Source organism: Solanum dulcamara, chromosome 3 (genome assembly GCF_947179165.1).
Source record: "Solanum dulcamara chromosome 3, daSolDulc1.2, whole genome shotgun sequence".
NCBI classification, from domain to species: Eukaryota; Viridiplantae; Streptophyta; class Magnoliopsida; order Solanales; family Solanaceae; genus Solanum; species Solanum dulcamara.
The window spans coordinates 80,692,645-80,707,050 of NC_077239.1; the positions used below are offsets into that span (position 1 = coordinate 80,692,645).

A 14,406-nucleotide genomic window follows, 5' to 3' on the forward strand; every position below is an offset into this window, starting at 1 on the left:
ATGCACCTGATCGCCTTCACCCAACCCCTATAGCCCCATCCCCACCATTCATATTATCTGTCTTAAATTATATACAAATATTTTTAAAATACTATTTTTTACGAAGTATATCCCACTTATTTTCCGGAAAAATATTTTCCTTCGTACCGAAAACACACCCTAAATCTTCATTTGCAACATTGAGAAATGCCCAAAACAAGAAGGAAAACACTCAAAAGATGTACAAAGAAAACATTAGTCATTTAAGTCCAACTATGCTGTTAGTACAAAAGGATCTTCATTTCTGATAAAAAGGTACTTAAATTAAAGATGATAAAAACATACATTTGCAACATTATTTGATCTTGGATCAAACAGAATATGTAGAAAAAGAAGGTAAAAATGACATCTTTTTCCTGTTTTTTGTTCATATATTACTCATCATCCATTCCACCTCCCTTGTATTGCTTTCCATAGGCAATCCGTTCATGTTAGTAAAAGCTTGCGGTCTCTTCTTTAGAGCACCGATTCCATTAGATGGCAAGCAGTCGTCAAGCAAGCAATCGCCAAGTCTGGCAGGGACGTGACAAGCATTCTTGTTCTCGATACTCGGGCCAATATTGGGTAATGAAGGGACACTGACAAATGCTAATGCAGAGAACTCTTCTCTGTTCACTTCTAAGCCATTCGACTCAAGGGACTGGCTATTAAAAGCTTTGCAAGCTTTTTCAAGAATTGATTGCAAATATTTTCCTTGTGCCTCTATACGAAGCTGTAGACGGCGTTGTACCTACTTTGGTAAACCATAAAGGTTTTAGTTAGAACATGCAAAAATGTGACACAAGGGTGTGTTTGGTACGAAATATTTCCCTGAAAAATAAGTAAACAAGAAATATTGTCCCAAAAACATTTTAATATAATCTATTCTCATATCGTTAACCAACTCTTATCTGTACTTGTTGTACAGAAAGAACACAGAAGGGTAGAAAAGGGGAACCAGACAAAAAAACATATAGTGCAAAGCTGACAAAAAAAAATATTTAAGATTACGTCTAACGCGAGCACATTTTCTCAATGAATTCAAGATTGGGATTATGAATCAAAATGGGTTTCGGGAATTCAGATCCATCAAACAAATACAACTAATTAGTAGTAAATGTGCTCATGATGGAAGGCGAAGCTATCAAGTCTAAGTACTGCAAAACCAAAAAAGGGTACTAATATAGGAACTACAACATGGGAAACTAATATAAGACACTATGAGCCGTTTGTCCGTTGAACTTTTTTCCAATAAAAAAAATTCAAAACATTGTTTGGTTATACAATGGACTGATTGTATGAAAAAATTTTGACAATGAGTTTTTCAAGTGAAAAATCTTTTCCACTCACAAAATTTCAACTTATTTTCAAGCAAAATGTATGTTCAAACACATCTTCAATTCCAAATACACGTTTTCAACTTAATTTCCCATGCTATATTTTATTTTTCAAATATCACATTTTCATGTCCAAAAGCCTACTAAGTACAGTAACACTACAAGTAGAGAGCAGGAAGAGGGATAGGACCAACCTCTAGCTGCTCATGTAGTCTTCGCTGGACTTCCATCTGTACTTGCAAAGCCTCGGTTACTTGTAAGCCTCTGTTAAATAAAATATAATAGAGTTCAAAGTTGATGTGAACTATGTTGCTCGGACTCTTCAAAAATGTTGACGGGTGCGTGACGGATCCTCCAAGAGTAGTGCATTTTTGGAGGATCCGACACGGGTGCGGCAACAATTTTGTAGAATCTGAGCAACTTAGGATGTGAACCAGAAAGAACAACTTTTTGCCAAAGAAATGCTCAAAGACATAACATACTCATTTATATCTTGCACAATAATTCTGGATGAACCTGATGTAGAGGAACCTGTATCTTGACTCTCGGCCGGACATGATACTGCAAACATAAACAATAAAGCGAATGCAGTTTCAACTCTTCCACAGGGCTGAGAAACAAATCCATTTCAGACTCTCTTTATTTCTCCGACAGATTATTCTTCTAACGTGGGATTTCACTGGGTTGTTGTATTATTATTCTTCTAACATTTATATACTCCTCTCAGAGGTGTCATCGTCATTTATATATACATCTTTCTTACTATGCATCAACAACAGGAAAACGAGTAGCCTAGATGGAATTTGCAAAAGATTTTCTATAGCATAGCCAATAGAGAGAGAACTATTTAAGGAGAGGCATGGCTATTTGGACAATTGAATCCAGAGAAAGTTATTACACTATTCATATGGTGCTTGTGCTTCTCAAAATCGTCGTAATGCATGCATGCCAAAGGGTGAATAAAAAACAGAGAACTAACTACACAAAAATAGTGTGATAAACTACAACAAATTACAAGGACACTGAACTAACTAAAGGTTTTTGCAAGAAACTGGAGTATTTAATGAAAAGTTCATCATTACCGTCTTTAGAATTCTCAGTTGCCTCTTTAGCAGATTGCTTTCCCATGCGGTATTTCTGCAATGAAATGTAAGACACGGACTTTAGCAATTCTTCTAAGTTTTATCCAATTGTCCAAATTGATTATTAGTGAAACCTTTTTTTAAAGGATCTTATTTAATTCTTCTTTGGATAAAACTGAGAGCTTAATCGAACTGAATTTCCGTCCTCATTTGGTAATATCCAATGCAGAATGTAAAATCGAAGGAGCACTATACCATATTTGTCAAACTAGAATCATTTGATACTTCTTTCATTAGTTGTTATAAAACAGCGGAAGTGATAAATTTTAGTTGATATAAAAACAATAATTTTGAAGCTAGCATAAAGTTGGTCCTACCAAATTTCGTGAAACATTAGGTTATGGTTGTACACTAGTGTATGCGGAGAGTATTGTTACCCTTTAAACCTAGACGTTGCAATGTCTGTGGAATATAGAAATGAAGCAAAAGCACAAATTGCGATCAGAAAACATACCTGGAGATGTGACTTCAAATGATATAAGGTCAGACCTTTCACCCCCATTGTTCTCATAATGGTTTTTGGTGTTGCTTCTGCAAAATGAAGCAACAACCCCAGTAAAGAGAAGGCAACAAGCAAACCAAATCAAAAGTTTTAGTAATATTTTCACATCGAAAGATTTCCTGGAAGTTTATCTCCTCAAAATATTATAAACAATCATATGCTTCAATACCATTTACTTTCATGATATGCTTACATGTTATATGCTTTACATCCTGTAGACGTAGATCCCTATACAGAAAAAATACCACTAAAAAAGAAATACGTCAACTATACTCCAATCTAGTTGTGGTCGTCTATATGAATGCTGACTATCCATATTGCTGCATTTTATATACGTGTTCAATCAGCAGTATAAAGAAAAAAGAAAAGAAAAAGGCAATTTTTCTTTAAGAATACACCGACAGCTCAATAGAACAAGACTTTGCTCCAGTCATTGACAATAAGTTCATGCCATCATATTGACCTTTTTCCCAAAACGAGAGCTAAGTTCACCGAGCTTCCCTTTTACCATATCGAACTTTTTCCCCAAAAAATAAGTAGAGTCCATCAGAAAAAGATTCATCAATTGCCTAGTTTCCCCTTTCCCAAGTGAGAGGGTCAAAAGCTACATACATACATACATCATATGTTACTCGGACTCTTCAAAAATGTCGATAGGTGGCAAATCCTCCAAAAGTAATGTATTTTTGAAGAATCCGAGCAACATAGCATACATCTCTATCAACATGAATCACAATAATCATGATACTCTATAATAATAATAGTACTTAATTATGTCTTTAAGAACATTAAAGCTTTGTGACAGGAAAAAAAAAGGAATCAATTCAATAAAATAAAAGTTCCTTATAGAATAAGAAGACTATGACACTTCCTTTCTTTTTAAATGACAAAGCAAGAAGGCAAAAAATACCCAAAAGTAAAAGGAGACAGAGAGAAGGGAAGCAAAACAAATAGCCATGAAAAGTTCAAAACTTTATAAAGAACCAAAATTATATATTACACAAAAAACATGACCATGAAAAAGGAAGGAACAACTACTAATGCATAATGTACAGCATAGAAATTCTAACATTCCCACCATAAACAAGAAAAGTTCCAAGCTTTATAAAGAAACAAAACCATATCTCAGAAATTATGACCATGTAAAGTTACAACTGCTATAGAATCATGTACAACACATAAATGCATAAAGGGCAGCCCGGTGCACTAAAGCTCCCGCTATGCGCAGGATCCGGAGAAGGCCTGACCACAAGGGTATATGTACAACACATAAATGCATAAAGAAACTAAATAAATTCAAAAGAGATACAACACTGGAAAATGAAATATATTAATATTATATTTCTGAAAAATCAAAATCTAAACTTTATCAGAAATTCTTTTATAATAAAGTAAAATCTCCAAATTTACCCCTCTACTACACTGAATATCTTAATTTTACCCTTATATTGTAAATTCAGTTTTACACAATGATTTAAAATTACCCTCAGTTATACTTAAGCTCTGTTGGAGTATGAATGGTCTGAAGGTAAAGAGGAAGCTAAAGTTAAATCATTAATTAAAGAGTACTCCATCTGTCCCATTTTTTTTTCCTTTTTCATAACTGTGGTGGTGTCCGAGCCAATTTTAATGCACCTGGACCAATTCTACGAAATAACTCTCACCAAGCACAGATATCATGTAGTTATCAATCCACCATGGCTAGGACAAATTAAGAATAAATCACCAAGTATTTTTATCTCCGAGCTTGAACCTGACTCAGGGTTCTCAACAAATTCATTAACGCTAAAATCACACACTCGAATGCATCTTTTGTCCAAATTTAACTTCACGAATTAGTCAAATTAACTCTCTGACAAGTGAAAAGTGTCACATAACAATGCAGATAAAAGAGAGGAGGGCTAAAAATGGAGGACTTACTATCAGGGCCACCAAGTTGTGTAACAGCATCAACAAACCTTTCATGAAGTTCAGTTGTCCACCTAAGGCGAGGCTTAGGATCAGTTGATAAAACTAAACAAGAATCACCAGGCAAATTTGTACCATCAACTGAAAGAGAACTCTGAAGACTATGATTAATATGATGATTGAAGAAATTCCCACTTTCCTCTATACCCAAATTTCTTATAGGCAATCTTGAATACATTTTTTTCAAAAATTTCTTGATGACCCAAAATCTTGAAAAGTCCTAAAAATGAAGAAAAATGCTTGAAGGTTGAATCTTTAATGTTTTTCGTGATGACCCAAAACTTGAAAAGTCCTAAAACTGAAGAAAACTACTTAAAGCTTGAATTTTTAATGTTTTTCCTGCTGGCCCAAAAACTTGAAAAGTCCTAAAAGTGAAGAAAAATGCTCAAAGATTGAATCTTTAATGATCTGACGACCCATTAACTTGAAAAGTCCTAAAAGTGAAGAAAAATGCTTAAAGATTAAATCTTGATGAGAAAGAACTTAACTATGTGGTTGGATAGAAAATGGGGCTTGGTTCAAATGGGGATTTTTGATACAGTGTGAGAGAAATGTGAAGATTTTTGGGGTACCCCCAAGAAGAAGAACAATGGAGGATACGGGGGTGGGCAGGGGAGTTGGGGGGAGGACAAGGCAGAGTTGTCTTGTTATGTTCTGTCCTTCTCTTGTCTCTTTTTGCTGTCTCTGTCTCTATGTTCCTCTCTCTTTTTCTCTGCATGTATGTAGGGTGTTTTGCAAAAATAATTAAATACTACAAAACGTATTTTTTAAATGCATAGTTAAAGAGAAAATAAAATGTGTTTTGAATGCGTAGTCAAAAAGAGAAAAAAATATGTTTTGAATATGTAGTAAAAAAGGAAGATGCAATACGCGAATTTTATGCGTTTTTAGTTTCCTATAAATAGAGGGTCTTTTTTTCTCATTTAGATTATCCCGCAAAATACAATCCAAAAGAGTAAAAACACAAAGAAAGTTATATACCAAGATAAATATTGTAGTCGTGAGTATCCTCTTTAGTGAGTTGTTCCTTTTACAAGAGAGAAGTGTTAATTATTGTTTTCTCCTTGCATTTGAAAGCATTGTACTCCCATATTTGAGAGCAGTGTATTCTCATATTATCATAGTAAGATCCTTCTACCCCATGATTTTTTTCCTCTATCTGTTTGGGGGGTTTCACGTAAAATTCTCGTGTCTAATTTATTTTTATTATTTATTATAATATCAAATTTTAGTTGTAGTGTTTCCTCCCCCAAACAGTGATATCAGATCCATCGGTTAATCTATCTGTTTTATACGAAGGTACTATTTGCGAATAGTAAATTTTCGTGAATATTAAAATTTGATAAAAAATACTATTCACAACAACAACCACCTAGTGAAATTCCACAACGTGGGGTCTGGGGAGGGTATAGTGTACGCAAATCTGACTCCTATCAAGATAGGAATGTTGTTTCCGAGAGACCCTCGAATCAGTAAAAGCAGATAAGAATATGAATAAGGAGTTCAAAGTGATATAGAAAAAAAATACTATTTACGTGAATAGTAAATTTCAATGATGGTACAGTTTGTCACGATTGTTCGCAAAAATATTCAGAAACAATCTAGAAGGGCGTGAAGCAAATAACAATGTCGAGTACAATAAAGTTTGACGTTGAGAAATTCAATGGGACTAATTTCTCATTGTGGAAAATAAAAATAAGAGCGATATTGAGAAAAGACAATTGTTTAGCTGTAATTAAAGGTAGGCCCGCAGACTTTACTGATGACAACAAGTGGAATGACATAGAAAGCAACGCAATTGCTGATCTACACTTGGCACTAGCTGATCAAGTGTTGTCTAGTGTGGCTGAAAAATTAACGGCGAAGGAAATATGGGATACTCTTACGTGATTGTATGAGGCTAAGTCTTTACATAATAAAATCTTCTTAAAAAGAAGATTGTATACTCTTCGAATGGCAGAGTCCATGTCGGTTACTGACCACATCAATACTTTGAATACTCTATTTTTGCAACTTACAACAATGGATTGTAAAATAAAGGGGACTGAACGTGCGGAACTTCTACTTCAAAGTCTGTCTGACTCGTATGATCAACTCATCATCAACCTGACAAACAATATAGATAGTCTAATTTTTGATGAAATTGCAGTCGCTGTCTTAAAAGAAGAAAATCGGCGCAAAAATAAGGAAGACAGACAAGCAAGTCCGCAGCAAGCTGAAGCTTTGATGATGGTGAGAGGAAGACCAACGGAACGTGGCCCAGTGGAATTCACAATCATGGTAAGAAAGGGCACTTCAAGAAAGATTGTTGATTCAAGAAGAAGAGTGAACACTCTGAGTCATCAAATGCTCAAGTGAATGATGTTGCAAGTACCTCGGATGATGGCGATATTTTATATAGTGAAACAATATCAAGTAATGAAGGCAGAAAATATTTCACTAATGTCTAGATCATGAACACTGGAGCAACATGGTACATGACTTCCTAGAGAGAATGGTTCCATCAATATAATCCTATCTCAGGAGGGTTTGTGTTCATGGGAGACGATCATGCTTTGGATATTATTGGTATTGGGTCCATCAAAATAAAGATGTATGATGGCATAGTACGCACCATCCAGGAGGTACAACATGTAAAAGACTTGAGGAAGAATCTATTGTCTTTGGACAATTAGATGATAATAGATGTTCATATAAGACTCATGGTGGAGTCATAAAAATATCAAAATGAGCGCTTGTAGTGATGAAAGCAGAAAAATTGCTGCAAATCTATATGTGCTTAAAGGTGAAACATACCAAGAAGGAGAAGCATCAACCACATCAGCAAGTTTATTTGAAGAATTAATGATGATGTGGCATCGTAAACTTGACCATATACCGGAATGAAGTTTGAAGATTCTTGCTGAGCAAAAGCTTCCTTCAGGGCTCAAAAAGGTCTCACTACCCTTTTGTGAGCATTGTGTTACCAGTAAGCAACATAGACTGAAGTTTAACAGTTCCTCTGTTAAAAGCAAGAAAATATTATATCTGATCCACTCTGATGTCTGGCAAGCACCGATGGAGTCCCTAGGAGGAGAGAAATATTTCATGTCATTTATCGATAATTACTGTGGGAGAAGTTGGGTGTATCCAATCAAAAGAAAGAGAGATGTTTTCCGATTTTCAAAGAGTTTAAAGTGCAGGTAGAACTTGAATCTGAGAAAAAAATAAAGTGTTTGAGGATAGATAATGGAGGAGAATACACTAGTGATGAATTTGATAACTTCTGTAAATAAGAAGGTATTAAAAGGCAGCTCACGGTGGCATATACTCCACAACAAAATAGAATAGCAGAGCGGATGAACAGAACCTTGTTGGAATGGACAAGAGTTATGTTGGTAACTGCAGGGTTGGAAAAACCATTCTGGGCAAAAGCAGTCAAAACTGTTTGTTAGGTGATCAATCGGTCACCATCAACCGCAACTGATCTGAAAACTCCAATGGAAATGTGGACAGGAAAATCAGCTGATTATTCTCGCTTACATATATTCGGAAGTCCTACTTATTTTATTTACAACACCCAAGAAAAATCGAAATTGAATCCGAAATCCAGAAAATGCATTTTCTTAGAATATGCTGATGGAGTCAAGGGGTATCACTTGTGGGATCTCACTGCCCGCAAGGTGGTAATCAACAGGGATGTTGTGTTTGTTGAAAACAAAATACAAGCAAAAGAAGGTAGCACTTTGAAGGAAAAATCAGAGACTACTACAGTTGAAGTTGAAGAAATAGAAAAAGCTCCAGTTTCTTCTAAGGCAATAGCAGAGCACGAAGAACAAGAGCAAGCTGAGATCAAAACTCCACAAGTTCGAAAGTTAACTAGGGAGAGAAGAGAACCAGCTTGGCACTCAGATTATTCTATGGAGGGCAATGTTGCATACTGTCTATTAACAGAGGATACATAGTCTTCAACTTTTCACTAGGCTATGAAAGGCCAAGAATCATCGGATGGTAGCAATGCAAGAAGAAATTGAAGCGCTTCATAAAAATAAAACATGGGATCTTGTTCAATTTCCACAAGGAAGGAAGACCATTAGAAATAAATGGGTCTACAAGATCAAATCCAATGATAATGATCAAGTAGAGAAGTATCGTGCAAGATTGGTGGTGAAAGGATTCGCTCAGAAAGAAGGTATAGAATTCAATGAGATATTTTCTCCGGTGGTTCGACTGACTGCATTTCGAGTGGTCCTGGCGATATGTGCTATATTTGACTTGTACTTAGAGCAGTTAGATGTTAAAACTGCACTTCTTCATGGAGAGCTTGAAGAAGAAATTTACATGCTCCAACCAGAAGGTTTTGAAGAACAAGAAAAAGAGAACTTGGTTTGCAGGTTAAACAAATCTCTATATGGTCTCAAACAGGCACCTAGATGTTGGTATAAGAGATTTGATTCCTTCATTATAAGCCTTGGATACAACAGACATAGTTCAGATCCTTGTATTTATTACAAGAGATTTGATGATGACGATTTTGTTATTTTGGTGTTGTATGTCGATGACATATTAATAGCAAGCCCCAACAAAGATCGTCTCACAAATTTAAAGGTACAGTTGGCTAAGGAGTTTGAAATGAAGGACTTGGGACCAGCAAACAAAATTCTTGGGATGCAAATTCACCGAGACAGAAATAATAAGAAGATTTGACTTTCTCAAAAGAATTACTTGAAGAAAATCTTGCGATGCTTCAAGATGTAAGACTGTAAGTCAATTTCTATCCCACTTTCTATTAATTTCAAGTTATCCTCAAGAATAAGTCATAGCAATGAAGTAGAGAGGATGGAGATGTCTCGCGTACCGTATGCATCAGTAGTAAGAAGTTTAATGTTCGTCTTGGTATGTACAAGACCTGATATTTCACAAGCAGTGGGAGTGGTTAGTTGATACATGGCTAATCCTAGTAGAGAGCATTGAAATATTGTTAAGAGGATCCTGTGATATGTCAAGAGTACATCAGATGTTGCAATGTGGTATGAAGGATCAGACTTTAATGTTAAAGGTTATGTTGATTCAGATTATATAGGTGATCTTGATAAAAGCAAGTCCACCACAGGTTATATGTTTACTATTGCTGGAGGAGCTGTAAGCTGAGTTTTAAAACTACAATCTATCGTGGCTACATCTACAACGGAATCAGAATATGTAGCAGCTACACAAGCTAGCAAAGAGGCAATATAAATGCAGATGTTACTGGAGAAGCTTGGGCACAAACAAGAAAAGGTTGCTCTATTTTGTGACAGTCATAGCGCTTTGCATCTTTCAAAGAATCCGACATTTCATTCAATGACAAAGCCCATACGAGTTTAGTATCACTTTGTTCATGAGAAGGTGGAAGAAGGCAGTGTGGATATTCAGAAAATTCACACTAATAACAACCTAGTAGATATGTTTACTAAACCGATCAACAGTAGCAAGTTTATATGGTGTCGATCTTCTGTTGGCCTAGTAGAAACGTAACATTACAGTAATTGGGTAGAAAGGATGGTGTGAAAACTTAATTGATTCTCAATTAAATCTTCAAGTGGGAGAATGCAATATAGTCAAATACTACAAAACGCATTTTGAATGCGTAGTCAAAAAGGGAACAAAACGTGTAGTCAAAAAGGGAGGTGCAATACGCGGATTTTACGCGTTTTTAATTTCCTATAAATAGAGGGTCTCTTGCTTTCATTTAGATTATTCCACAAAAATACAATCCAAAAGAGTAAGAACACAAAGAGAGTTATACACCAAGATAAATATTGTAGTCTTGAGTGTCCTCTTTAGTGAGTTGTTCCTTTTACAAGAAAGAAGTGTCAGTTGTTGTTTTCTCCTTATATTTGAGATCAATGTACTCACATATTATCATAGTAAGATCCTTCTACCCGTAGTTTTTCTCCTCTATCTGTTTGAGGGGTTTCCACGTAAAATTCTCGTATCCAATTTATTTTCATATTTATTATTATATCAAACTTTAGTTGTAGTGCTTCCTCCCCCAACATGTTCATGATTATGATTAAAAATTAAATTTAACCGTAATTTGAATCAAATTGATTAAAGAAAATTGATATTTGTTATCGTTTGATTAGATTTGGTTTTAAATTTTGAAAATCGATACTATTTGGTTTAATTTTAGTTTTACTAAAAATAAACTGCAAAAATAACCAAATCCAACCGAGAAATTATATATATATATATATATATATATTTCATTATTATTTATATATTATTCATAAATAAAATATAAATATTTTATTAAATTTTAATTAACTTATTCTTTAACTTTACCATTTTCTCAAGCTCAATACATAAATTTTGATATATAATTTTCTCGTACTCCTCCCCCTGGGTGATTCCTCAATTGTTGAGCTTGAGGTTATTTTTTTTTGTTATAGAGATTCGATCTTTGGTGTATAATGATTTTAGTATTGCTTAACTAAATTTCTTTTATTGTGTAATAATAACTCTAGTGTTGCTTAATTGCTTAATTGAATTCTCAATAACTTTTCTGTGGATTGTTTATGTACTAGGTGTTTGAGTCTATCGGGATGCGGATGACTTCAATAAATTTATTATTTTCAAATCGAAAAAAAACCCAAAAAATTGAGTCAAATCGAACCAAACCGACAATAACCAAAACGACGGTTATTTTTTTGGTTTGGTTTGATTTTATAAATTTGAAAACCGATTTAAATTGGTTTGATTTTAATTTAAATCAATAACCGATCCAAACTGAACCATGAAGACCCGTATATGTATGTATGTCACACTTTTAATGAGTAGTAAAAAAAAGATTTTGGCTCAATACATATTAGTCGAAAAAATTCTATGCTTTCCTTATTATTAATTATATTTTTCATTGTTTTCTTCATTTATGAGGATTTGATGCACTTACATTGAAGATTTTTTGAAAACAGCCTACTACCTCATTGAGGTGATGATAAGATCTACATACACTCTTTTTTCCCCAATTCTACTTAATGAAATTATACTGAATATATTATTATTGTATATATTCAGCAAAATAATTATTTATTTTATTTTATTTTAACTTAATTGAGCATTTAAATTCATGATAAAATATTTTAATCAGATACTTTCTATTTGAAATTTGATTTGAGGAGTGATAAGAGTGAGGTGGGTATGTGTAATAAGGGAACTAAAATATTCACATTAAGAAGTTAAGAAATCAACACCTACCTTCTATAAATATTTTTTTATAAATTATGTTGAAGTATGACTTTAATTTTGAAGAAATTATGTCTCATTATATATAAGCTGGATTGCTAATGGGCGAAGATTAGTGATCAATCCATTTGAAGGGAAAAACATGTTATTTTATGTCAAAAACTTAAACGAACAAGTTGTAATTGTGGGATTACAGAGAGAAATAATTTTTTAACTCTTATAAAAAACATAATTAGTTTTATAGTTTTTTTTTAATAAGAGATTTCTTATGTTTTCTCATAAGAGATCTAAAAAATCATTTTCTTCTATCGTAGTTATATGAGGGCAAAAAATTTTAATTGCTCATCATTATAGGAGTACGTTGTTGTTATTGTTGTACCACTTGCAGTTTGCCTATTTATTTATTTATTTCTATTTTAATAATCATAATTTCATAAAATAATTTTATAGTTAGGAGGCAATACAATATTGTATGTCAAGTACATATTTTATTTCAGCTTACATTTGTATCTAAAAATATAAACAACAAACATGAAACAGTTCTTTAATTAATAAAAAGGGCATGACAAATTAGTCAGAAAGTAATAATAAGATAATATTTACAGACTTTTCCACGCTTATCAAAATTAGTAAGTATTGTTTAATTTTTAAATAGAAGTTTCAAATTTGAAAATCAGATACTAAATTCCAAATTGAAACTCCAAAACAAAAAGAGTTTTTTTTTAATTCTTATTTAATTAAACATGTATGCAAGTTGTATAATTTTACAAAAACTATACTATATAACATTTCAAAATTAAGAGAGACGATAAGATATTAAAAATAGAAAAGAAAATATATAAATTTCAAATTAATTGAACTCCATGATTGCAGAGTTGTCAACTCAATCTTGAGTAATTAACTAATATTATGATTTAAGAAATGGCTTTTGAATTGCCTCCAACATGTGCCTTAGATAATTTGTGCCTAGTGGAATTTAATTAAATCTTAAGTACACCCTAATCATTAGATAATTAGTGAGACAATCTTGAGTTAATAATTACTTGGATTAGTGGCTAATCTCATTATTTTCTCTCCTTTCTTTCAAAAGTACTATTTTCTCCGTTTCAATTTGTTTCTCTTAGTTATTATTTGGATAATTATGAAAAAAAAATTATCATGAATTTTTAAATACCTCCTAAATATTTTGAATTGTTAACTATGTTATCTTTAATAGTACTTTTTATGTAATTTCTAAATAAATAAATTTTAATTCAAAAAAAATATATTGAAGATTTTATAATCGAATTCATAGTTAATTCTCGTACTCCGAATCAAGCTAAAGAAAATAAGAAAGAAGAGTATTACTTATTGGTGTATTGTCTCTATCCTGATTTTTAACGTAAGTCGCTAGGATTTAATAAGTTTAAATAATTAGTCACACAACTGAAAAAAAATGAAAAATAATTAATCCTACCCCAATTGATTAAAGTAGTCCTAGAAAATAATTTATTCTTTTGACCACAAATGTGACATTAAAAAAGACATTTTGGTAATGCCATCTCTATGAAATAATTTTGAAATTTATTTTGAAAAAGGAAATATATTGTCAACTAGGTTGTTGCAAGTATCATGAGGCCATCACTTGAAACATCAATTTTGAGTTCCATTTTATCTCTAAAAGTAGATTTAATTTATAAATACTTTATGAGATCGTTTGATTTGGAATAAGTAATATCGAAATTATATTATCAAAATTAAACTTGGATAAACGTTGATTTTCAATTATATCCTTAATTTTCTTAAAGAACTTTAGAAGAAAAGCTTTAAAGAAGATTATATTTGTCATGTTGATATTTTAACACGGAATTACCCCGGAATAGTTATTTCTTGAATAAAATATTCAATCAAATACAAAATAAAATAATCACAAATTTATTATTACTTATCTTCTAGAAACTATGTTAGAATTCAAATTTTTAATTAAGTTTTAGTTAGAACTAATGAATGTGTGGCTTTGGATGAAAGGGAATTTACCAATCAGGATTGTGATAAAGTGATAAGTATTTCTTTATCGTTAATTAGAAATCTCTAGTTCGAGTCCTTCTAGATATGGAGTTACCTTTGTTGAATAGTGCCTCAATATGGAATTTTTGGATCAAATTTAAATTTAATCAAATTTTAATATGAGTAGCGAATATCGAATATAAAATAAATGCAGAGAAAGGGACTTTGCCACTTTGGTACAATGGAA

At 32.8% G+C, this 14,406-nt stretch overlaps 1 protein-coding gene across 1 annotated transcript; it reads right to left on the reverse strand.

Annotated features, from left to right (window-relative positions):
• Window positions 1-219: 219 nt before the first annotated feature.
• LOC129883273 (protein PHR1-LIKE 3-like) lies at window positions 220-5,618 on the reverse strand. Its single transcript, XM_055957912.1, has 6 exons — window positions 4,920-5,618; window positions 2,952-3,028; window positions 2,438-2,492; window positions 1,838-1,916; window positions 1,550-1,619; window positions 220-769 (listed from the first exon to the last, which is right to left on the reverse strand). The coding sequence occupies exons 1-6, from the start codon at window positions 5,143-5,145 to the stop codon at window positions 407-409; spliced, it is 870 nt and encodes a 289-aa protein (XP_055813887.1). The 5' UTR covers window positions 5,146-5,618; the 3' UTR covers window positions 220-406.
• Window positions 5,619-14,406: the final 8,788 nt, after the last annotated feature.